Source organism: Argopecten irradians, chromosome 9 (genome assembly GCF_041381155.1).
Source record: "Argopecten irradians isolate NY chromosome 9, Ai_NY, whole genome shotgun sequence".
In the NCBI taxonomy this organism is placed as follows: domain Eukaryota; kingdom Metazoa; phylum Mollusca; class Bivalvia; order Pectinida; family Pectinidae; genus Argopecten; species Argopecten irradians.
The window spans coordinates 20014730-20041847 of record NC_091142.1 but is presented as its reverse complement, the minus strand read 5'-3'; the positions used below and the strand labels follow the sequence as shown (position 1 = coordinate 20041847).

Below are 27118 nucleotides of genomic sequence, written 5' to 3'. Positions count from 1 at the left end.
CTTTAATATGTAGTACTTAACTATTCCAGTTTTTATATTGGTTAAACTGGTTCGAACTAGAATTATAAGATCTAGTAATAGATTTTGATTTATTTTTAAATTGTGCTTACTAGTGTTGATGTAAACGCCTACAATCTCTGTATCTATCTCTGTGAGAGAGTGATAGAGGGAGGTGGGGGAGGCGTACATGTACTGATTACCCTTGATTAGCGAAGTGTGCCCTGTATATGCCCAAGGGTTTGTCTATCCACTCCGTATCAGTTGTAATGTTTTAAATGTTTACATATCCTTTATAAATTAAAGCCAACTAAAACAATTAATAATCAACGTATTTCTTTATTTTAATAAAATACTATACAGATATACATTCATATAATACATACGTTTTATAGTTATTACTTTAAAAAATAAAATCATAACATTTATGTTATTAAGATTTATAAATACTGTTAATTAAGCTAGATTCTAATTAATAAAAGACGTTACAATATCCAGAACCTGTATAGATATGGGCAGGGGAGGTAATCAGGTATAGATGGGTGGGGCCCATGGCAAACACATAATATCATTAATAACAAGAAAATAACACACATGTATAGGGGTGTTAAGTGTGTACTTCAGTTAGCCTCTTGACACTTGTAAGATTGCCAACAGCACATGGACATGAGAATTAGTTACAGTTTATAAATATATATTTGGACCAACCAGAAAGATAGACCTTTTTGGACATTTTATGGGTCTATTTCAAAAGTCATACTTTAAATGCTGTAAAATGGGAGCAGGTAAAATATGATTTTATTGCATTTTTATCAAGAACCATAAAAAGTCTAAAAGGATTTTATAAACTGTATCGAATTGAAACAGCAAATAGGCTATCCTCAGAACATCATAATTACAGAAGAAAATATTATAGGTAATCAATGATTACATGCAAAAATAATTACATTTGCATGTTAACATTTTTGGCATGGTGTGTGATAGTCGTTTCAGTATACGCGAAATTATAAATAGTTTAAATAAATAAACTTTCTTCATTGGTGTAATCCAATATGTATTTTAGAACGAAAGGGGATGTATTTTAATGATGTCAATAAAGTGCTTCTCAGCTAGCACCGTGTTGTATTGAGTACATCTTACAATATATGTAAATGCACTTAAGGGCACTTGCAGGCGTGGCGATAAGGAAGTAAGAATAAACCAGTACAATTATTAATTCATCAAACACATGCGTGTGCAGTTTCCTCAACCAGTGTCAGATTAAAACAAATGAGCGATGCTAGAAGAGTATTAAATGCTAAAGCGTCCTGAAATTCCAGATTAATTGCATACAGTATTTCACCCTTGTGCTACAAGTAAGATCGTCAATATCAAAACATTGCATGTGATGTTTTAGCTCAGCACAACAGACATACATGTATGACGTACATATCAATTAATTATAGTTGTACGCCGGTCAACGTTCCGTAAGCACCACACTTTGAAATAAATCGACACACTTCAGAAGTGGTCTAATTCGCGGTCTTTAAGGAGATACGTTCTTGTTTTTTGCATGAACACAATGAGCTCTGGATACGAGCTGGCATAACGTTCGCCAAAAATAGATGATGTATTGGAAGATGTCGTTAAATTTGGCTCACAGAACTACTACAATAACAAACCATTGCCTTTGGGCGGTATGGCCGCTAAATGGATGGTCATCTTCATTGGAGTATATGTCCATTTGGACTACAGCCACGGAGCAGTAAGCTGTACACTCTACGCTGACCACATGGATAGTATTGTATATTTTGTAACATTTACACTAATTCACTCATTCGCCCAGCTTATCTAAAGCATACATGTTATCATATATACTCATTTTTGACGTAGACGTTTGCTCAAATGTCATTGGTCGTCTCTCTGAAGGATAAACCAATGGTTGAGGCTCCGGTACGTCGACGTCATCACGTGACGAACCAGACGGCCGCCATGACTGACTGCTTTGTTGCTGCGAATGTCCTATCATCGGGACTGTTTCGGCTGTGTTGTCATAATCTTCGTCATATCCACCAGTTTGTTTTGTCACTTGACCATGCTGCACATGCGAGACACTGACAGGTGTGGCAGATTTTTGCGTCAGTGTGCTATAAGGAGTCGGCTGATTTGCCTGTAGCGGATACCCGTATCCAGGGCTGTGTCCGCGCGAGCTGACAGACGACATAGTACCACTTCTACTGGCCTGGTACCCACCGGGGGATAGTTGTCCCCCTCCGCCATATTGGGAATAGCCTATGTTTACATGGGGGCCTGTACTGTGTTGGGGATAATTTCCTGTCACGTGACCACCACTTCCGCTGTAATTTCCGGACATATTACTGACACTGACTCCACTATGCGACAGGTCATTTCCGCTTGACATCTGTTTATTTCCGTATTGATTTGCACTACTTCCGGTTAAATGTCCTCCACTTTGTGTCGAACCATAACCTCCTGACCCCTGCACGTGAGATCCCGACACCTGTTGCCCTGACGACTGGTTGGACTGTCCCCCTGATGACGTATAGACGCCAGTCTGGGGGTAGCCCCTATTAGCCTGGACGTATGACACTTGAGCCTGTTGTGGTCCATGCTGTATAGGGATGCTTACTCCCGGGGATATTGACACCTGTTTCTTAGCCATCGACCCTACTCCCCCACCGTAACGTCCATTCCTCACTCCATGATCCGGCCCAGGTGGTGGCTTCTTATCCAGTACCGTGAAGGTCGGAGACAGCTCCGAATCCTTTGATGAAATAATGATAGCTTCATCCTAAAAAATAAGATTAAAATTTTAATTGACTAACTAGACGAGGCTGTGACCATGCCATACAAACTGGTAGCGCGGACATTGCCTATCTTTTTTATATTATATGTTTTAACCGATCCCCTATTCCCCATGAAAGGATGAACTAAGTTGATAGAAGTCATGCAATATCAAAATTTAAAAAAAACTCGATTAAAACAAAGGATCTTGGTTCACCAATAAAATTTCGCGGAACTACATTACGAAAGCATATTGGTTACTCTCTGGTTCTAGGACAAGTTATGTAGTCATAACACATCTTATCCATTTGACCTTTAATGTACGTCAAGGTCATTGATTGGAAAGTATATGATATATTGGTAATATGCTTCGTTCTTTAATTCTATAGAGAAGGGAGTTCATGTTTATTCTTACTAACACTCATATTCATGTTCATGTTTATGTTTCATTCACGATAAGTTCATTCATTGCCATTGTAAGAAGTTATGATATTAAGGATATTACATGTACCTAGTAAAACATCAAACGTCTCTACTTTGAGCGTCTTTTACATCAAATAAGCATAATTTATCCCTATTTTAGTTTCCCAATTGCTCGAGCATCTTTTACATTAAATAAGCATAATTTATCCCTATTTAAGTTTCCCAAATGCTCGAGCATCTTTTACATCAAATAAGCATAATTTATCCCTATTTAAGTTTTCTAACTGCTCTACTAAGACACAAAACAGTAGATATTCCATCTTATTGATCTTCTATGTTTTTTGAAGGACATCAAATTGTTCTAAAGAATAATACAATGGATGCATTTACCGTTGTTTGAGTCTCCTGGTCCGACAGTTGGAATATACAGTAGGCATGCAGACAGAGGCAGACACAGATACAGAGGCAGATCACTCCCACCACGAATACCACAGCACCCCAAGGGATCAGGACACTGAAAATTAAACAGGAAATATGAAATATGGTTTACAGTGTTCCTAATATAAGGTAGTTAGACAACCTCAAATAAGGCAAAAACCTGACGAATCAGCATATTATAAATAAAACAAGACTACCACAAGGGATCAGGGCACTGCAATTGAAAGGCGCCTATGAAAGTTTAGAAATAAAATGGGAAAAAACAGAGTATTAAATATGGTTGCCACGATATAAAACATAGCTATAGAATATTGCAAATACAAAGGTTACGAATGTATCGAAATATGCAGTCTGGTATAGAAACCACAAACATTACGGCGGTACTGAAATAAGAAAACTGTTCATAAAATAGAGAACATTAAACACAAATGTTTACAATTCACTAAAACTAGACATAAAAACGACAAAAACCTAAGTTTAGTCGCCTTTTAAGATTTAATGCAATGGTGACAGCAGGTATACTTTAACGCACTGTATTCAGTGCGTGCAGGGAAACAAACGGAGATAGATAAGGTCGACTATGATACCCCTGGGACAATCTTCACCAATTGCTTTGGAATTTTTAGGTTCTTTGGACGATATCTTTAGTGTGAGTATTGCCTTACATTCATGTTAAGTTGCCTATCTATGAAATGCGCTTTTTGACGTTTTAACTACAAATGCTTTCTAAAATAACACAAACACCTTTGACACACAGTTATCTGGTTTCCGTCTCAAAGGAAAGACTACAAGGTGACAGCTATATTGCCCAAAAACGTTAACTTTGATAGATGAATCATCCATTTAATATGGCGCATGGAGGTTTTCCTTGTGTCAAAGGTATGTGAATTGCAAAACGTGAGATGCAGTGGATGACATATCGAAGATAGTCGGTTGTAAAAGCCCACATGGGCTTGTGTTGTCATGTGTTTTAACTATGTACCGACTTAAGATAAAATTTACATGACTTGACTTGACAAGAATATTTTGATCTTGCATATAATGGCAGTTTACCTTCCTATAGAAGACACTGTCAGATAAATTAATGTTATTTTTTAACTAGTGAACATAATAATCTAATGGCCATGTTCATTGTGATTGGTTGTCAGTCACAGGCACACGTACCAAATGTAGCTATCGAAATTGATTACAAACCATTTTGAAATCTTCTTGAAATACAGATTTATGTAACATATTTTCTTAATAGAATAATTTTGTTTCTTTAACAAGATCGAACGCAGTTTCACATAATTTGACAACGACCGATTTCAAATGTGTATTTATAACGTGGTTCAACTTATTATTTTTCAAAGACCAAGCATATGTGAAATCAGGTTACAAGTGTTGAATCCGAATTCCACTACTTTTGTACTTTGTTCTTCATATTTATTCGAATCAGTCAAATAAATTCGAGAAAACCCATTTCCAATCATATTTATTTTTTAGGTAACACAACTTGCTAAATGGTTTACAAATATCTTTATTTTCACCTAGCCAGGATAAATATCCTTTTTTCAAGCTTTGCGATATCCACCTACTGCTCCTAACAATGCAATCAGTAGGAGAATGAAGATATTTGGCGAGGGGAACCCCACTCCGGCAGCCATCACCTCGACAGGGCATGGCGATAGCATGGCCAACAGACAGCTATCTGGCGTTTGTCACATATCCAACGAAAGACTGTATCTTAGGGTGTCAACTTTATCTCGCCCACACAAACGGAAACCATTACGTTCATGGGACCTAACGTAAAACATGGATAATTTAAAAGAGATGCCTTTTCATCCTAGTTTGGTGTGGGGGAAGTGTTCAGATAGTATATTCTGTTGGCGCAAATATCACTGCTTGAATAGAACCATAGAATGTAGTCTTCAAAAATTACGCTAATTACACTGGGAAATAATGAAAGTGCACTACAAGTTACTACCAGATATCAAATTTGAAATTATATAGCGTGGTAATAACCATTATAAGAACCAAAATTAAACAAAAACAAAATGATATTAGTGTGTCTTATATTCCTAGGAAAGACAGTCTCACAATCAACGAGGATGTTTGTGTTACAGTAGCATCAGCATTAAGAAAAATTTTTATTGTTCTGCATTTTTTCCTCACACCAACAATACTCATATGTATGTAAAACCTGTGCCGTATGTAAAGCAAATAAAATACTTTAGTGGGAAATAATCTTCCCAGAATCGAGAATCTGCATTTCTCGTTTATCTTCATAAATGATTTTATGAGATAATTCTGTGAGGATTTTCTGTGAGATGATCCTTCTTTTCTACTTATTTATTTGAAGCACTGGGTCCTTACCATATGTGTTTCGTTACCATCAAGAATGTGATTCTATAAGTCAGATAAAGCAGATGCGTATCCTGAGCATCACGATGACTTCATAACAGACAGAAGCAATGCCGGGAATGAATGGAGACCGATATTCTAAAATTTTATGCAATGATATTGGAAGCGAACACATTATTTGCACCGAATAAACCTACACTGAACTCTAGACTGCATAGTTAGACAAAAATAACCTTGAGAAATATTTTGTCAAAAATATGTATTTGTCACGAAAACCACAAAAGGATTTAATTGTATATAATAATGCTGCTCTATTTCAGAACATGCTAGTATATGTTATTTTTATTTTCAAGCAGTGGTCAGAAAATGTTTATTCATGTTCTTTGTTGTTATTCTGGTAACATACGATACTATTGTTTCAATCATAATCGCTGTTATTTTTTTGTTGTTTTTTGTTTGTTTGTTTTTTTGTTTTTGTTTCTGCTGTTATCTAGAGCTCAGCATTAAAAATGTGGAACACCTGTTTTATCCATTGTCCGTATATATAATGTGATCGAATGGGGTGTGTTTTTCGGTGTTAGGATATAAGGGTGTTATTCTAATAAACCAAACATACTTTGGTTGTATGGTCTATGACCTGTTGTATTTTTGGCATAGAAAAAGTATTAGTGTTCTACATATTTTCTCTGCCTCTCTTAGTTTTAAACTTTCTATATTTACCGACTTTTGTAAAGTTCGTATTCGCAAAATTACTAAATAATAAAATTAAATATTGATTTTCAACGTGTACACGTTTAAAATAGCTCGGATGTATCCGAACTGTTCCGATCTATTCTGATCTGTACGGATATTGTCGATATTGACCACGTGATACGGCTCGGGAGGTTCCGATCTATATATACGGGTGTCGCCGATGTCGGGCACGTGATGTAACTCGGTTTTCCGATATCATTCGACAGTTTGAAACATGGCGTTGACTGGGGCGGTTCTTTCAAAACGTGTGATATTCCTTCTGACATTTACCACTATGTCAATAATACATTGGTGCTTTCATGAATTTGAACCATCATATATATTTGTTAAGAGTTTTTGTGGTGAAAATGACAAGAAATACACCTTTTATATTCCCAAAACACACATTCAGCACATTGTATACCTGGGAGGCTACCTTAAATGACCATTGGTGCCATTAGAATGTTAAGCCAACCAACCAATCAACCAACTAACTAACAAACAATTTTACATATACCGTTGTTATTTTACACATTGCCTACGATACTAAGCCGTCCTCCCATTCTGTGAGTGTAGTAACGAGGGGAGTCGTGTTCCAGGACGTCAGTATGTTAACACTAATTATTGGTGATATTTGTTTTCAAAACCAGATTCGGGTAATCAGACTAAGGGAAAACACAACACCCATGTATATCTCCATTGACATTGACAGAAGATATTCTCGTAAATTTAGGACAATAAATGTAATAAACTTCATCGGCTGCTGATAAAATGATACCACAAAATCAACGTAAAGATGTACATGTACTATTGCAAAAGAGATTTCGTTAATGCCATTTCGTTAATTTTACTCAAACAGTGTTAGAATTTTAACTTGGTTCCACATCTATAACTTTGATAACCGGTCAGGTAAGACATTACTTGATAACCGGTCAGGTAAGACATTACTTTAGTTTATCTACTGCCATCTAAATATGACAGATAATCTTTTTCAGTCTTCCTCAATGACTTTTCTTAGAGTCTCCCTTGGCATCGCCTTAAATTTAGTGTTCGCCTCAGAGCGGAAGTTTCTAGGTTCTATGTCTTGATCGAAACAAACCCATATAAAGTCGAGACTGTACATTCAACATAACTGTTTAGACAAATACATGTAATTTTTTGAAGAAAAAAACAACCTATTGATTGAGCATGTACATCACTAACACATATAGTAATGCACTGTCACGCTATGTGCCCTTTATACATGCATGACTATATTATGTATAGTGACCTCCTGTTACGTACTTGTATGTCTGAGAGTGGAATAAAATATGAAATCTATAACCTTGCAGCTCTTATACAAGGATAGAGCCGTGTGGTTAACATGACCTAATTCCCGAACCCCTATTGACATGCCATCTTAATGATAATTATGTCGTCAGCCATGAGTGGGAGGGACTCGCTCATAACCTTGACTACATTAATTAGTAATTATCAGGATAAGAGTTATTACACTGGCATGTTACAAGTGTAATATATATCCCGTGGCCGCACGTGCTCCCGATGTCTATATAATCAGTTCCACGTGCATGTTTGATCTCATATAAGTAAACGGAAATAGTTATCAAGATTTTCCCTTTCCCTCATGATTGATCTCTTCCCTTTACTAATTGGTAACGTATACTAAAATATTTTTCTATATATCAAATGGTTTATGGAATAAATCCATTTACTGAGGGAAATTTAAGCATGTCGGCTGTTAACATTACGCTTTAAAATTGGGGTATAGTTAATTATGAATGATTGAATGATTTTTGTTGTTTATGCTTACAACATAGGCGAAATTGGAAATATGCATATTACATGTGGTAATTCGTTTTGCTAGCAGACAAAACATAATTTCCGCGAGCTTAACCTTCGATTATAGCTCGCCATTTTCTATATCCGCATTCTTGTGACTGCAGGATCAAAACTGAGTTGTTTACAAACTCAAAGTACATCATATTTGCATAAATTATATATATACATATATCGTACGTCACGGTTACATCAGAATCAAATTAGAAATAGGCTGTTCGTTAGAAGCTTTACAAACGCTCACTGTTTATATATGTAAATTATATATCCGTCACTGTCCCGGGTGTCAAATACAAAATTAAAGGAAACACTGAGGCCCTTGTTATGTTATTAAGACGATTTGATGGTTCCTCGTACTTTTATAGCAACCGTAAAACAAGTCAAGTTAGTGTTCCAATTCTACATGTGTGTGGAATGTGTGTGTTTCTGTTCGCTATTAGGACATTACGTAATAGTCTGTGTACCAACCGAAGTTTTAATTGCTATGGTTACAGCACTGTATGGGCGTCCTCCGCCGTGGAAGTGCATTTAGTGTATTATAAAATATATATTCAAAATGAGTGTTCAAGTGGTTTTTGTCCAAGTTGTGACCGAGTCTTTGTGTTCATTGTTGTATAGTGGTGTCAGTGAGGTAGCGGTCTAGTTTGACATTTCCCCAGTTTGCAATATGTTGTGTTATGTTCTTTTTATGATAATAGAATACTGGCAAACCAATCGTCCCACACCCGTGATGCTAAACGTTAGCAGAAGCAGAAGCTACCATTTTATGGACTATATGGTCTGTTTCGACAAGAACCAAGAGTCTTTCTCCTAAAGGTGAACTCTCAACTTATGACCAAAACAAGAGGCGGCCTTAAAGGAAACATGATAAAGAAGAACATCGGTTAACAAGAAGAGAGAAAAATCCTAAATAAAGTCACCCTATGTAATTATGCAATTAGGACAACAACAGGTACCATTCTCGCCACCTATTGTTCCAAATGAGCCATCTAAAACACACATTCATATTAATAATGGACATTTGCATCCTCGATACTCCAGGGGTTCCTATCACTTACGATATCTACACCTCTGGAATATCTCATAGTAAACTGGAGGCAACAGAACAGAACAGGTAATTTAGTCATTTTATGTACATGTACATCAAAAGAGCCGCATAACGGTACACTGTGGTTGACTGTGTGGCTTTGAAGTTGAGCGCCGCTCTCTCTGTAGTCTTCAAAGAAAATATTTGCTGGCCTGTGATTGGTTCAGATTTTTTCCTCTGAGCTGCCTTCAGTTTTATTATGAGATAGTCCAGTTGTGCAGAGATCGTAAGTGATGGGGACCTCTGGGGTATCGAGGAAGAACCCTTGTTGAGGTCCATATATATGGTATTATCTCACCCGGGTATAATAAATAATGATCGAGGTCATTATTTTTAAATTAGTAACGCATCACATACATTGAAGGCTTGGTTTGGTTTTATTTGTTTAACATCCTATTAACAGCCAGGGTCAAGTAAGGACGTGCCAGGTTTGTTGGTGGTGGAAAGCCAGAGTACCCGGAGAAAAACCACCGGCTAGCAGTCAGTACCTGGCGACTGCCCCGCATGGGATTCGAACTCGCAACCCAGAGGTGGAGGGCTTGTGGTAATATGTCGAGACATCTTAACCACTCGGCCGCCGTGACCCCTACATTAAAGGCTGTTGATAAGAGGTTCACAATAAAAACAAAATTTCCGACTTTATCCTATATTTTTACCCATTGATGTCTGTCATTATACATGTACATGCTACATATCTGGTATTAAGTGTCTCGAATCTCTATTTTAAAAGATATATTCGAATATTTAAAAGCATATATAACGCCTAAGAGCAAGTGACAAAATAATTAACATAAATGTGGTAACTCTAATATCATCATAGACCAAATGAAATGTTTGTTTACATGTGTTAGAAGTTTTGACATAAAGTTTCTTGTTATAGTGATAATATTCCTGTTTACTACAAGTATATCCAATTAACACACATAACAAGTTGCTTTCTTGGTTTGATTAAATGTAACGCTCTATTATTATATACAAAATGCCTCCTCTGCATGCAACGTTAGTGCGTGTGTGTTTGGGATGCTGCAGTATATTCATGTTGTGCCTCCTTGTAATAGCAGATATGGTGCCCATTGCATAATGCTTGATCGTTTGATTTATTAACGTCATATTAACAGCCAGTGTCATGTAAGGACGGCCTCCAATGTTTATCACTGAAGCATGCCGCCAAAGACACCAAGCAACACACCGCATCCCGTCGCATTATGACGATCCATGCTATATCACTCATGCAAACTTTAGATGTATAAGAGCAGTTGATATGTAGTGAAGTCTGTATCAACCTTCACGCTCAGGGCGAATAGGTTAAGAGAGGTGAAATGACGAATATATCCGTGTAAACGTAGCCCACAATTCACGTGGCTAGTGTCACGTATAACGACAGGTGTCTCCACAGCTGTCGGCCATGTTTTTATTTGTCTATTTAACAGACGATCGTGTGTGTTCTTCAGTGAAATCTGTAGCTCATCAGATGAATCCATCAGATTTATCCGACAAACCAAGCCTCGGGACCTTCACTTCACACGATCTTTAAGGATAGAGTTGGCAGTAAACATCAAACGCAACCAATTTGTGTAAGCCATAAAGACGACCATATATATTTTTCTATATTTTAAGTTTAGAGAAAAGTAAAGGTTCGTATTCCAGTACTTCATGCATCTCTTATGACATCAAGGAAATCGCATATTGTAATTATATAATTATGTATTTGAAGAAAAAATCTAACCAAAACAACGACTAAAATATTTCGGTGTATTTAAGTTCGGAGTAAGGTAATTACATATTTGCAGTTACTGTCGAAGCCGATAAAGATAATATGATCTAACTTCTATTTATTTTGATAAATCTTACTTTATGTTATGAACTAACAAAAAAGTCTTCAATGAATAGATTAAACATATGGCATATATTAAAGAAGAAAAATCAAGTTATGCGCTCTAAATGTTAAAATATAATCTCACTCCCGCCATTATTTTGCATTTTTTCAGCTTATAAACCATTTGATCTTTGACCCTTGACCACTCCACATGGTCAAAAAAATGACACCATCAATTTTTGAAAGAGGGTGGCATATTTAACATTTTGATAAATGGTGTCAAACTTCATCACAAAAAGCCCACGGAATTACATAAGCCACCGGACTATAAGTTAAAGATGAATTGTTTAACAAATAGATATAAGAGACTTTACGGTACAGAACTATTCCTCAAAGCAAAAAATACAAACACAATATCTCTAATCCTATGATGTTTTGGACATCTTCGGAATGTGACAAGTTGATGAATGCTCATGACCTGGATCTGTAGGATGCTTGGTATGACGATTCTGTGACATTGTCAATATAAAAGTTGACTAAATCATACTGCCGAGCTTCCGTTAATGAGTACAGCTTCATTGCGGTATCTTGTGAGACTTTTAATCCAAGTGTCAACAACTGTACTACCAACCCTGAAGATGAGGCGCTACAGACATCTCCGGAATTTAGGGATTGTTATCAAGATTTCGCCGTCATAGCAACATCTACTGTCATGAGAACGAGACAAAAATACCTCCTAGGACGTATTGGGGTGTACTGACATCCTAATCATACCATGTAAATATAGACAGCTGTGACGTCCTCGGTTACTGTACATGTATAACAGGATTTTCTTTGTTGTGTAAAAATGTTCGTTGGTTTTAATGTTTTTGCTATATAGCGTTTCATACAGAATTCTCACAACGGTTACAGAGACTTACAAATATTAGTTGTATTCTGATACACATTTATTTGAAGGTTCAAATAATTTTTTTGTTTTGTTTTGTGTTACGTCCTCACATCTCAATATCCCTATAAAGAAAGTTCAGGATGTGTTTAAAACTGAAATACCCCAATAATGAACATTTCATATATGTACACACAAACTATAATACCCCTTGTATTAATCATACGTCACTAACAACTACATAAATGATGAATTATGGTCAATGATAACGTTGGTTGGTTGGTTGGCTGATCAGCTGAATTCGTGGTTTGTCTCCCTGTAAATTTAAACAAAATATAACGAGGAATATTTTCTTTCTTTGCAAAATTTGAAAATCGAAAATTGCTAGCAAAACTTCCTACCAGCAATCACAACCTAGAAATTGAAGCTGGTAGGACGAAAAAGATACCTCGCCAGCACCGGTTATGCAAATTTTGCAATATTGTAGAGGATGAAGCTCACTTCACTTCATCCTCAATAGTACAGTAAATTCTACTGAAAGAAACACTTTCTTAACTACATACAAAATTAATTCTATGTTCACAAACTATGAAAATTTAGTAAAGTTATTGTCATCTAATGAGCCACCACTTCTGCCTCTTTGGGCCTCTTTAGCGGCCTTGTTGAATACATAATTTGTTTTTGTTTTATTGGTATTGTTATTATTGTTCGATACATGTTACGTTATTTTTTAACTTACTATCGATCCTTGTTTGTAAATGTAAAAATGCAAAAAAAAAAAAAAAAAAATGAATTGAATTGTAATCGTGAAAACTTTTATAAAACGCACATTTATAATATAGTAATATCTCAATGAAACATTAAGTGATGCCAAAGATATCTGTAATGAAATTCAGTTATATACTGAAATTAATGTTTGCTGCTCGTTGTATGTGTGATTTTGGACGCTTGATTTAGATGGAATCAAGGAGGATTCTCATTATACATTGAAAACTGTTGACGAACATAAAGTAAAGGCTTTCACTCCATGTTTTTCAAAAATGTATTCATGTTATCAGCTAAAATTATTTAATAGAAAAAAATATATTCTTGATACTAGACTAAATCTGGACCAAGCATTTACTAGATTTTTTTCTCATTATAGCCACCTGCAGTGAGATGAGCTAGATGAGGCACCATCCCCATGGAATATTTGGCGTCACCCTCTGGTGTATGTAAGAGTAAATTACACATTGGACTTGTGATTCCGTAATGCAAGATGGCGTGACAACAGTACCGTTATGTAACATGTTTACGGCGGAAGGGTGCATGGCGCCAACTAAATATACAATCATGTAAGGAGAGGTTCATGCTGTCAATGGCAGCACATGTAGGTGAAGAGACAACATCACCTCTTTGTCAGTTGCGTATGTAGTATACCGGAAGCTTAGAATAAAGAGAATCAAACGTATGTATAAATATATATCATTACCACTTCATCGTTGATTGGGAGTAACATTCTCTTAACAACTAAGGTCATTTAAGATCGGCCTCTCGTGTTAAGCATGTGCGAAGTGAGTGTGCATTTTGGGAGACTGCAGTACGCTCGTGTGTGTCTCTTTGTAATAGCGGAACTTTTGTCAGTGTATATTCGTGTTGTCTCACTGGAGAATGGCGCCAAAGATACCGAGACCATGGTGTATCTCGGCCAGAGGACGGCCTCAGAGCCTTCGATTTCTCACAGGGGCGAACGCTAAACTCAATGGCAAAAAGTGAGGTGGTATCGAGGGAGACGTTAGGAAAAAGCGAAAAAATTATCCCAAATTTACTTTCATTTTATGATCTTGCAATGCGGCCAGCGGGTATGATTATAACACCTATCTGAATTTTAATCTCTAATGTACCCATGCATGGCGACTCATGTTGTTTTTTTTATAGTTTTCTCTGTTTCTGCCCAAGAATACCTCTTGGACATTTCTTACATTTCACTTTTTGAAAAACAAGCTCAACGTTTAGAAAATGGAAAACAAGAAGCACGTTTTTATCAATCAAATGTTGAAAAGGGAACCAAATTCATTTTTCAATCTAAATTCCTATACATCCCTCTGCATTGCATAATTTTTTGTTATACTCAGGTTTAAAGGTTTTATGATTAAGAAGTGAATTGTTCTGCATTGTTTTCTGTAATTAATATCAATGATACCGACAAATTAAACGACATCAAGTAGTACACAATAACAGGTTAAAACAAAACATCACTCTCCACTGATAGTAAAAGATATATATCCTTCACTGAACATCTGTAGATACGGATGTGGGTTTAAAATCACGCACAGCGAGCAACAAACGAGAACCATTCTTTTGTATTATTATCACACGCGATTCGTTTTACCTGAAAAAACATGCTGAAGAACGATATACAATCATCCTTATCATTCACAATAAATTGTTCTTCGTGTAAATTAACTGGTCTTTATCAGTGATAGTTTGTACAATATTTCGTTTGAAGACGAACTGTTATTTCGTGTTATCGCCAAGGAAACGACAGCTGGCCTCTCACCGTAGCAACCGACTGTTGTTACAGGCGTTTTGATTGGGTAAGCATTTTTGATAGTACGACTGGCCTTTCATCAGCGGCCCTGCAGGTTGGGTGTTAGAAGTGTATCTGTTGTCATCATTACATCATCGTAAAAGGCGACTAAATTTAGGATTTACCTCTATCTACCTACTTCCTAACGTCTCACTTTCACCTCATCGCACCACTTTTGGCCTCGAGTTGAGCGCTCGCTTTTGTAAGGATGACCTTTAGGTTCTGTCCTGACTGCGATACCATAGTCAAAAAAGTTGCAATTTCTTGCCCTGCTTAAATCTTCAAATATTCAGTGTTCAGTTCAGTGGTAGTTTCTGCTCTTGTTTAGCGCTCAGCATAAAGGAAGTGGGACGATTGCTTCGCCCGTTGTCAGTATAATGGTGTCTTCGGCGGTATGTTTGAGTGACAGACCATTATAAAATGGGCAAGAGTTCCACTATTCAAGAATAACACTAATATACCGCAGTCTTCCTATAAAAACACACACTCACACGTCATACACGAAACACACGGCATGGGAGGCCGTTTGTACATGAACCTGGCTGTTAATAGGACGTTAATTGAATCAAACTATCAAAAAACCTGTATGATTGTAACCAACGCCAAAATCATATTACCACAGCGTACTGCTGACAACCTCAATTCTGTAAGTACAACTGGCCTTCACCATGGTAACTGACATTGTTAAAATCGTTTTGATTGAGTAATCATTCCCGTTAGATCTGCTGGTCTTTTCATCCGAGTTACTGACCATTGCTACAGGCGTTTTGATTGGGTAAGCATTTCTTTTGTACTACTGATGCCGGGATGATATGTCATTTCCACACACATGAACAACCTATTAGCTGTACTTGTCTTGTGTACTCGTTTGTACAGACAAACACCCGCTGTCATAAATCGTCTTAGATACTGATGCTGACTGGATTACACATCACGGATTCGTCTTGGCTGATTTTCTTTCGCGAAGGTCATAGATCAAACGGGGCATCAAAAGAAAGTGAAGCGAAGACGTTGATTTTTATTACTTAGAATTGCACGTGAAAAATCTGAAGTTATAGCCAACTTCTCTCTCTCTCTCTCTCTCTCTCTCTCTCTCTCTCTCTCTCTCTCTCTCTCTCTCTCTCTCTCTCTCTCTCGCTCCCAGTGCTTATCTTACTTAAAGATCTAAGATATATGAATGCCAAGGTGCATCCAGTACAAAACAACAAAAGCCAAACGAAATTCGAGAAATGTCATGTGTATTGCAATTTTGACTGTTAGTAGTATCAGGAAATAGAGAAAAAACCAAAAAGGAAAAAATCAAATACGCAATGTAGCAATAGTATTTAATGCATTATTGTATTTTAGCCTAGGGCGAAGTATCATTGATAACATATTTGTCACATATCTAAATTTCATTGATGACATTTTATCTACTCACTAAGTGTAACTACCGTCTATGTATGCAATTGCACATTTGCAATTTTCGTGAAATAACTAGGCCTAGTACGAACATTTCTTAAATCAAGGAATGTTTCTAACACTGGGTTCTGGTGTTTTATAGAACATCTGACAGGAAATGTTACTTGTGGTACATTATTGTGGTAATCACCACACCTGTATGTGGTGCCACACCTGTAGTGATGTCACCTGTATCTGTTCATCTTTTCTACTTTGGTTGTTATGTATCAAAGCCAGAAACAACATCAAACCTGATCTGAAGGGGAACGGTGCCCTGGTGCCAAGTATACACATATATCGCACCTGCTGACGTTAATGTTGTGGGGAATCGCTAATTTTGTCTACTAGTTACAGTATTACGGTAGACCGATGACGCAAGGTATGTATGTACACTACAATGCACAAGGCCGTTGTTACTTTGAAAATGGATCCCTGTTGAAAATTGGCCTCATTCCATCAAAACCTGACAGCTTATAGGGTCACGATCCATTTGCAACGGCCTTCAGGGTTCATATTTACCTTGCGGTCCATTTTTCAACGTTGCACCACCAAGTTACAAGTATCTCAACAACATTTATAACCTAGAATCTAGCTGACACAAAAATTATGTTTTGATTAGTTTCTCCCATGTAGTTATTGACATACTTTAACTGTATAGCTTTGTTAACAATCTCTTCAAAAAAGTAATTTATGTTCTTCCTGTATGGTGGGATAATGTCATTAATAAGTAATTAGTATGATGCCAAAAGTTGAAATAAGAAACAAAGCTTGACTATAAATATCCGAACCATTGATAAAAAAAATTGTAAGAAAATCACGACTGAATTCCTAAATGAAGTCTCAAACAAGAACATCAATTGAAGCAGAAAATATTGTTTGGAGATTATCATGAAATAGTTGATTACCGGTATGTTGAATTCCGTACCGCCAGTAGCATTGAAGGGTGGGATATGTTCCGGCTAATGATCTCTGGGCCCCCCACATTACTGGGCCATCTGTCGGCGAGCAACAATTATACACATGTACTCTAGGTGCATTGTATATAGACTCGAGTGTTATGATAGAATCCATATTTACTAGAAGGTATTAGCGAGACGTTTTCATGAGTGCTTTAGGTGAAAACAATATGCAGCTGAACAAAATTGGATTAATGCAAAATTGTTAGAAGGGAACATTTCATGGCACGAATCTTTTCAAAGATGAACGATTCAAACAGATTGATGGCTGCTATGGATGTCAAATTATTACTACTCTTTTTAAGGAATATATATATATATATATCGTAGTTTGAAAATGGTAATTCAGTATTTTCTGTAACGCCATAATCTTGCGGTCAATCGCAATAGCATTCTTTATTCGTCTGTTAGTATATTTATAAGATATCAGGAACACTCTAGCATGATCTTGATTCCCGTAATGCTATTGTAAAAATTCGGTTGTTTTGACTATTTCATTTATGGAATATTAAATACAAAGTGTAAATCTGACTTGGCTTTATGAAATATTTTCAATAAAATGCCGTACAATCGATTATTTAAGCATAGATAATATTTTCACGATATCGCGGGATAATGCTATTAATAATTCATTCGCGAAAACTGAGAAATGGTTAAATGATATATACCTTAAAACCATATTGCGAAAATTTAAAACCACTAAATTTTAATTTTCTCGTTCTCAGTCACAATCGTGAAGATGTTGGCAAGCATAAATAACCGACTATACTGTGGAATATCCGAGTATAGAAGGTTATGTCCATAAAACACTGTCATATGTGTCTCAAAACATCATTCTGTTGAGATTTAATTGCTATTCAAACGGTCAAGCCCTCTAGTCCACTGTAGACGAAGAGTCTGTACCACTCTGTGTTCTAACAGTAGCAGCTGGATATCTACTGTAAACATGTACAATAAAACAGTTCACAAATGAACAGGGAATGATAACTGGTTGTTTATCAGGGTCAAGTTGAACCATAATTATCCTTCGCCTCATCCTACCCCTCCCTTGAACCCTGAAATAAAACCTCCATTACTGTAACCGTCACACATGGCTCTGTATGTCAAATTTTCCTTTAATTTCTTGACCTCCCTGTGACTTGTGTGATTCCGCCATTTCCTTCTAATGGTTCATAAAAGTCTTGTAACTTCGAGAAACAGAACTATAGTTTACACTATCGCGGCATCTCTGTTTACAAGACGTGATTGGATCGCGCCATTTCTTAGTGCAGATGTATTTCAAAGTTTAAAATATATTTATTCTATCTTTTTGAATTTCATTGTTCTTAATTATCCTTCTTCTTATAACTTATCTTTGCACCAAGCTTCTAAAGCCATCAATTGTTTCGTCTTGAGAAACGGCAAAAACCTAACAGTGTATACGTTTCTTTTAACACTAAACATAATCGCACCACGCTGTATAAACAAATTCCAGGTGAGAATGCCAGCTACACTTCTGCTTAATTGTTTCATTAACAGCAGTAAAGACGATATGTAAACAACTTTTTATACGCCAATTCGTGTTATGTCAGTATTCAATTTAGTGAAGTGTGCAGAGAATAAGCATAATAATGAAACCTCTCTACCCAATGTCGTGAAAATACTAGTACGTATGCCTTTCACCACATTTTATTTTTTCTTTGATCTGTTTCAGTCGTGAAAGAATGCTACTTTCGTGCACGCAAACAGACGACTGAATTTGAAATATCATGTTTTCTCTTCTTCCTAACTGACTTTGTCCTTCTTAGTTTCTCCTTGAAACCGCCTCACTTTTGATCATGTGTTGAGCACATGCCTATGCATGCGTTTTGCTTCCCTTTGACATTGAACATAACATGAATGGCACGATTGGTTTACCTGTTGATATTTGTTGTGTTGATGACATGCTTCAATGATATGGTACTAAAGAGGTAAAATACTTTCCATATTTACAAGGAGGTAGCACAACAAAAACACTGCAATCAGCCCCTTTTTTCTATATAATGTATTTAAGTTTACAGATCAACATAACCGCATCTTCAATATAAAAGTGGGGGTAGATGCAATATACAATATACATTGTACGGGCTAATTAAAGATATTCATGGAGTAAAATTAACGTTGTAATGGACTGACTTCTGCAGGTGACAGCACCTGATAGACCGTTAATATTAATTATCATTTACATTGAAGGTAGGTTAGTGTATTATGTATAGTCAGAAGAGCATGACATTTGATTAGATGTTGCTATGGTTAATTATCTGGTTTAAAGTCCTACGAACAGCCATGGTCAATTTAAAAAAACGGCCTCCCATGTGTGCAAAAAATAGTGTGTGTAAATGTCTGTATGGGAGGCCGCGGTATATTCGTGTTGTGTCTCGTTGTGATATTGTATCTCTTGCCCTTTTTAAAGTGATATTACATTGAAACATGTCGCTTAATTTATGGATGTTGTCAGATTATCCATTACAGAATGGAGAAGAAGGATTTTAATTATTTATTTTTTTGATTGGCTTAAACGTAAACATGTGACATTCAAATATCACTATAAGAGTACTTTAGTATATGTAACAGATTAGTAGTTGAATAAAAATGTAAAATACCAGCCGCATTCTGTTATTAATATAAAACACTCAAAGATCGTTTCTATTAAACATAGTTCGGGCACTTATGTACGCATATTGAATACTTGAAAAAGAAGCAAACATTCACCAATAGCTCTCTGTGAATAAGATATATAAAGACACTCATTAACGCTACATTTTAAAGATGTAAAAGCATTCGATCTATCAGCAATTTCAGATAGGGTATAGAGGCACTCGACCCGACACTATGGAAAGAAGATAGTCCTTTAAGATACCAGATTGATGATGAAGCATATATATCTCCGAGTTGAGAAGGCAATGTCCGCGCCACGGGATCCCTGATATTCGGCGAGTCTATCACAGACTCAGTGCATTGAGTACATATGTAGATTCTATGGCTTATCATTATAATCCCGAATTCCCCACGTGTATAACCCAACCAAGTCTCCGGGGTACATTGTGTTTTACCCTCCTGGAGAACTTAATATAGCAGCTACTATGGTCTCTGATGGTATAAAACAAAACAAAAAGAATCAAAGCCATTGTATTGCATATTTGACCATGTACCCTTTGACTCTTTACTTTGACTCGTCCAAATGGTTAAACAGAAAGATGGCAACGTACTGAACATTGTGATATATGGGGGCAAGGTTCACCAAAAAATGCCGTTGGAGCCCTGAAACCCTACAGTAGTTAACACTAACAGAAAACATGTAAATTAAGAAATAAATTCTCCCTAGAGCACACCAATATATATATATGTATAAGTACACTGAGCATAGCCTACTCCAAAGGCTTTGGTATGCGTTTTTGTAACACTTTAAATACACATTTGTACAATGCATAGCAAATAGGATATCTTTCCACAACCGCGATACCAAAATAGCACTTCAAAACACCAAACCCAGACCCCTGCGAATAATATACGTCGGAAACAAGCTTGAAATTCTACCCTCTTCACCCCTGCTCTCATCAAAATCCCCCGAGAGATTTGTTGTAATGGTACATAAACCCTTACACCGCCTCTCCCCAAACTGATTTCATATGAAAGGTATACATGCATGTTTTCTGCAGAGAGAATCAAAGCACTTCACAGTAGAGCTGCGCTTGTCTGCAGCTAGGAACCTTCATGGGAGAAAAAAAAAATCATAAAATGGTATTTGCAGAGCTTAAAGAGATATGATCGTTTTGATCTCTTGGTTGGATTACAGATTCGTGTATTCAGCATTTATATTATGTTAACCAAGTTTGTGATGTCTTCATGTCGAGGTTGTTTAAAGTGTTCTAAGGTAGCAAAATGGGGTTACAATACTTGATATGCAGTTTCAAATAACTCATCCATCACTGAAATTCCATCAAGGACTGATCTAGTCTTTGATTAAGTAGAGTCTAAGTATATTCTCAGGGGTGAATAAATTAAAGGCTAACATCAACATAGATAATGTATAATTTTGCTATCATACCTTTTAGGCGAAAAACAAACACGTTTTGGATGATCTTTACAAAAAAAATCAACATTTTCACACAAAATTCATTAAATGAATACTCTTTGAACTTTATCTGTCAACTTTATCTTTATCTTTGTACTTCCTTGCATTTATAGAACACTAATAAGCCTTCACTTATCCACGAAACTCTTTTTTGGGGATTATTATCGTTCTTGGTGTTAATATAACACCGTAACAAAGATTAACTAACTAATACCATATGAGGACGGATGTCATGGCGAATAAGGTGGCCATGTTTATTTGATTAAATTAACGTCTTATCAACAGCAAGGGTTATGTAAGAACGGCCTCCCATTTATGTAGTGTGTACGAAGTATGTGGTGCATATTTGGGAGACTGCGGAATGTTCGTGTTTTGTCTTCTTGTATAGTTGAACTGTTGCCCTTTTTATAGTGCTATATCACTGAAGTATGCTGTCGAAGACACCAAGCAAAGCGAGCAGAGATGGTCATACATGATGACCATTAGGACAGGTGATAAGGATTACACCGACAGCTTTCATTTGAACACATAGGCTTATGAATCTATAATTATACAGTCAACATCTGTATGTGTAATGTTTTAACTCAGTAAAGAGGTTTATATCTATCTATAGAATTGAAACCCTGTGGTGAGTTCAGACTGATGAGATACCAACTGTCAGCATCATATCAGAATTGCGTTCATGGAGACAACAACGCTGGGTCCATATAAAGAAAAGCACAGAAGAGACGGGATAACTTACGTGCAGTTTAGTTTAATGTTTTGTTCATAAATAGTTTTAAGGAATTGGTAACAACCTTTGGAAATCTAATTTGATGAATGATTTCTATATGAACATTTAAACATAACAGTTATGCAATTGATGATAATATAAACCATTGCATTCTATTTCAGTTGTTGATAAGAGTTTCTCTAATACTAGATTATCTTATCTAGTTTGAATCAGACATGTAGTAGATACTTAAAATAATCAACCAGAATATTAAAGATTTTTTTAATTATATGGAGACTGGTTGTCAGTCTACATGCCATTCTGATTTTCTGAGTTTACTGAATTCGAGTATCACTATGGTCAGTATATGACTTTGATATAAACATATCCAAAGACCTGGCTATCTGGAGGTCAGTCCACACTTCACATCTGAACGAAGGCATACAACTGTACCATAGCGCTGATATAAACAGTCGGCGGTTTATGTATGGGAGATTTATGAATGGCCTAAAACCAGATGATAATAGTTAGGAGACTACAGCAGTGTTTATCATAAGGCCTTCTAGGTCAGGCAGTTTAATGTGATGTTGAATGCTCGTACTTCAAACGTTCGTCCGCGGGCTTACAAATTACCTGTGTAATGTTTATAAGTGGTACGATTGTGTACCTTACAGTAATTCACAAATTACTTATCATTTGTCCTAAGTGGTACGCCATAACTTTAGTATATGCATCGCGCTTATTGGGGCCACTTCGGCCGAGTGGTTAAGATGTTCTGACATATTGCTACAAGCCCCTCTACTTCTGGGTCGCGAGTTCGAATCTCATGCTGGACAGTTGCCCTCCTGGCACGTCCTTAAATAGCCTTGGGTGTTAATCAGAAATTCAACCAATCAAAAAGCACTGATCATTGCTAGGCCTACTTCCTGTCAGGATATTAGGCTATACGTGCGTTCAATCCGTCGTTTATCAGATGGAGGTCTAAACTCACATTTTATCCACAGTCCGTCCGTCTGTCCGTTTGCAATTGTATTGTTATGGGTATTAATCAGAAAGTATTAAGGGATCTCTTTTAAATTCCATACATGCCTGGGATTCCTTAATACCCTTATTGTGAATATTGCATTTTGTTAACAATATGGCCGATAGGCAGCCATCTTGGATTTCAATAATTGAGGACCGTACCACTATTTCGCAGAGAGTACTGTTCAAGGACTCTATCTCAAATTTGATATACAAGCTCCCTTATGCACTAGTTGTACATTTGGATGTTGGAACCGATTGATAACAAGATAAACATTTCGTAATTGATATCAAATAATCCATGAGTTTTGTTTAAGCTCTGCAATATGGGTCTCAACAACAGTCTGAGCGATATATTAAGTAAGATAAAATAAGATAGCAGTATATGTAAGTAGTTGGCAACATTTCTAAACTACATCTGGATATAAGACTAATCGACCAGAATCTTTTAAATAATTTGTATTAAGTCATGGCAGACAAAACTTTCGAATATATTTTGCGCTGTATACATTGCGTTTTTACGTCGGATATTATCTGACCATGACTCCTTCTTCTTCCTATACATGAAGTAATATATCTTACATCAAAATATAGACCCACACCATGTCTCAGTATAACGACTTGTATGAAGTGTATCAATGCCTTAGAGTAATTGGTTACAAACATTCTGGGGATCAACGTCCTGATCATCTATTATATAGACGGGACTCCGACAGCGAGTGTCGGCTGTAACCGATTAGTACTGAGGAATGTCCACAGTCAGTGATATCAGCACAACTGCCGCAGCGACACAAAATTCATCTCAATTAGAGCCAAGAAATTTAATGATCTGCTGAAACAGCGTTGTAATGTATTCCACTTATATCGAAGAACTTGAACTCCATATATTTCATTTTTTGTGATAATTAAGTAGGTTCCAGTTTGACTGGCATGTATCGTAAGCTAGATGAGCTTTGTAAATAAAGCCCTACTTATACCAGTATGTATAGTAATCTTTGGGTATGATAATGGTCAACATATATACCCGATGGTCAGTGGGTGTGCCACGTGATACAGGTATGTGGGGCCTTACAGGGCGAGTATTATAGAACATATATATTCTATAAACTAGGTCACCAATCATAGCTATCGTTATACAATGTTAGAACAAAATATAAAACATTTAATGATACATCTGAATTCCATTCGTCTTCTGAATTGCCGAATACGATCATAAAATTGTTTAACACATAACTGGATAAATTAAAAGCTAAAAACATCGGTAGATAGGATAGATATATATATATTTATAGATAGATAAAACACTGACTTTAAATTGCTTTAGTGTGTTTAAGGCCAATAAACGTGTTCTTTTCCACTGGGTTATACGTTTTGAGTATATAATTATATTAATATTATTTTGAACATTGGAGTTCATATATTTACAAACAGCTACAGTGATAGTTCTATATTAATTATTAACTAATTAATTATACATAATTAACACTGACCTTCCGAACTGTAGAAGGATAATTCCGATTATCATGGAAATCACAGCACATGACAGAAGGGTACAGACAGCTGATCGAGGTATGAGCCACGAGTGGTAATGGCGGTAATTTACCCTCACAAACTTCTCCCCCGGGACCGGCATCCTTACCCCCGGGGAATGGTTCCACACACGATAAAACGGTTATATTCCACACAGAACAAGATTTTGTTGTTTGGTACCTGTCAGCATCTCCAGAAAGACACCTCTTATTTTAGTTGATTAATTGAATTAGTTATTCCAGGGGATTAGCGATTTGCGTTCAAGATTCCTTTAGCATATTCACCAATAATCGTGAAAAATCCTACACTACGGCACACATTTACAGTCTATGTATTTTGTAAGTTTTCACACTAGTAAAGCTTTACATCTTATGTACCGTTGATAGTTTCCCCAGAGCCAACCCCGCTCTAACGTGTACTCCAGGGGACTGAATACATTAAAATGTAACTGTGCTGTTACTAGCCCCTCGTCTGCTTTACGTACTAAACGCGCAGATCTCTCGCGCTCACATTTTTCTCTAGAAAAACTCTTGTAATATGATGTATATATATATACTTTCTCTTTATCTTCGCTAGCATTACTAAGGGTTGCTATGACAACGTAAGTCTTTCGAATCTTATCTTTAAAAATATTTCCTGTTTTGTGTGAAGATGATTTTCGTCTATTAGACAAATAATAGATGTTGGTTGGGTTGTTTTCCTTGCAGCTGTTAGTTATTACAGTGGGCTTCACGTGGAACCAGAGCTCGCCAAGGAATCGCCAATATACCGGGAGCGTTGGTTGTTACAGTGGGCTTCACGTGGAACCAGAGCTCGCCAAGGAATCGCCAATATACCGGGAGCGTTGGTTGTTACAGTGGGCTTCACGTGGAAGCAGAGCTCGCCAAGGAATCGCCAATATACCGGGAGCTTTGGTTGTTACAGCACAAAATACTGTTATATGTAGCACCGATATGTATCAAACATCAGCAGATTCTGTTTGTCTGCATTGATCTTTATATTTTTAATTTTGCTAAATAACTCCATCCTTTTTATTGTATCTCTGATCAAAGCAAAAGTCTAGTCAACTGAATTAATTGTATATGAAATCTTATTTTACCTTCATGTCTCGTTACAGATTTTATTTTATGTTTTTTGGTGATTTATTTCTCGAACATTGTAATGATTATTAAAAGCAACCAATGCCGCTTATGTTTCGTGAAACGGATATAAAAATTCTGCAGGGGATAATCATTAAGGTTAGTGTCCGGGAAAATGAGATGTCGTGTTTGGAACCTATGAAGGTTTGTCGTACTAGTCACCGAAGTTTCGCGATCGACCTTCATAATACATACACTGACCAACAAACTTTCGCGTTACGGACTTGTGAAGCGTCACTCTTCGCATCAACAAAGTTTTGGGTTACGAACTTTTGAAGCTTCATCTTTCGCACCAATAATCTTTGGCGTTTCTTTGTTTCAACAAAGTTTCGCGTTACGAACTTTTGAAGCTTCACCCCTTCGTATAAACAACGTTCCGCGTTACGAACTTTTGAATCTTCGTTCTTTGCACCAATAACCTTTCGCGGTACGAACTTTTGAAACATCGTCCTTCGCACCAATTATCTTTAGCGTTACGAACTTTTGAAGCTTCATCCTTCGTATCAACAACCTTTCGCGTTACGAACATTTGAAGCTTCATCCTTCGTATCAACAAAGTTTCGCGTTACGATCTTTTGAAGCCTCATTCCTTCGTATAAACAAAGTTCCACGTTACGAACTTTTGAATCTTCGTCCTTTGCACCAACAACCTTTCGCGATACGAACTTTTGAAACGTTTGAAGCTTCATCCTTCGTATCAACAACCTTTCGCGTTACGAACTTTTGAAGCTTCATCCTTCGTATCAACAAAGTTTCGCGTTTCAAACTTTTGAATCTTCATTCTTCGTATCAACAAAGTTTCGCGTTACGAAATTTTAAAGCTACTTCCTACGTATCAACAAAGTTTCGCATTACGAACTTTTGAAGCTTCATCCATCGTATCAACAAAGTTTCGCGTTACGAATTTTTGAAGCTTCGTCCTTCGTACCAACAAGCTTTCGCGTTACGAACTTATAAGCTTCATTCTTGGTATCAACAAAGTTTCGCGTTACAAACTGGGGAAGGTCTATCATTTGTATCAACAAAGCTTCGCGTTACGAACTTGTGAAGTTTCATGCTTCGGATCACTATAGCTTCGCGTTATATACTTATTAAGTTTGATGTATCACAAACATACCCAGCAGTGACTGGGCCCATATGGATATGAACAATATGCCTATGTATTTACATAGGAAACCAGTTATGGTCCGTAACGCGAACTTCATTGATAAGTACACGTAACAACGAAGTTTCGCGATTTTGGCCAAAAGGTTTTGACCTTCCTATCGAGGTTTCCGCTCTGAAACAATGAGGTTTCATTTTCGCGTTAGTATA

The 27118-nt window shown here is 36.7% G+C and overlaps 1 protein-coding gene and 1 long non-coding RNA gene across 4 annotated transcripts; one reads left to right on the top strand and one right to left on the bottom strand.

The window, feature by feature from the left end:
* Nucleotides 1-320: 320 nt before the first annotated feature.
* Nucleotides 321-25385, bottom strand: LOC138331726 (uncharacterized protein DDB_G0284671-like). 3 transcript variants are annotated; one of them, XM_069279479.1, is made up of 3 exons: nucleotides 24626-25385; nucleotides 3595-3718; nucleotides 321-2788 (listed from the first exon to the last, which is right to left on the bottom strand). In XM_069279479.1, the coding sequence occupies exons 1-3, from the start codon at nucleotides 24766-24768 to the stop codon at nucleotides 1811-1813; spliced, it is 1245 nt and encodes a 414-aa protein (XP_069135580.1). In that variant the 5' UTR covers nucleotides 24769-25385; the 3' UTR covers nucleotides 321-1810. The 3 variants fall into 3 exon arrangements, with proteins under 3 accessions (XP_069135580.1, XP_069135581.1, XP_069135582.1); XM_069279480.1 differs by lacking the exon at nucleotides 24626-25385 and adding an exon at nucleotides 11935-12093; XM_069279481.1 differs by lacking the exon at nucleotides 24626-25385 and adding an exon at nucleotides 11867-11999.
* Nucleotides 10041-15982, top strand: LOC138331728 (uncharacterized). The gene is made up of 3 exons (XR_011209717.1): nucleotides 10041-11214; nucleotides 11629-12233; nucleotides 13487-15982. It is a non-coding gene; the product is annotated as an uncharacterized lncRNA (long non-coding RNA).
* Nucleotides 25386-27118: the final 1733 nt, after the last annotated feature.

Bases quoted from the DNA above. Each gene is read 5' to 3' on its own strand.
- LOC138331726 (XM_069279479.1), bottom strand. From the start codon at position 24,768: ATGCCGGTCCCGGGGGAGAAGTTTGTGAGGGTAAATTACCGCCATTAC. The intron at 3,719-24,625 runs GTCAGTGTTAAT...TTTAATTTTCAG, and splicing joins ATCCTTCTACAGTTCGGAAG to TGTCCTGATCCCTTGGGGTG. The intron at 2,789-3,594 runs GTAAATGCATCC...CTTATTTTTTAG, and splicing joins ACCAGGAGACTCAAACAACG to GATGAAGCTATCATTATTTC.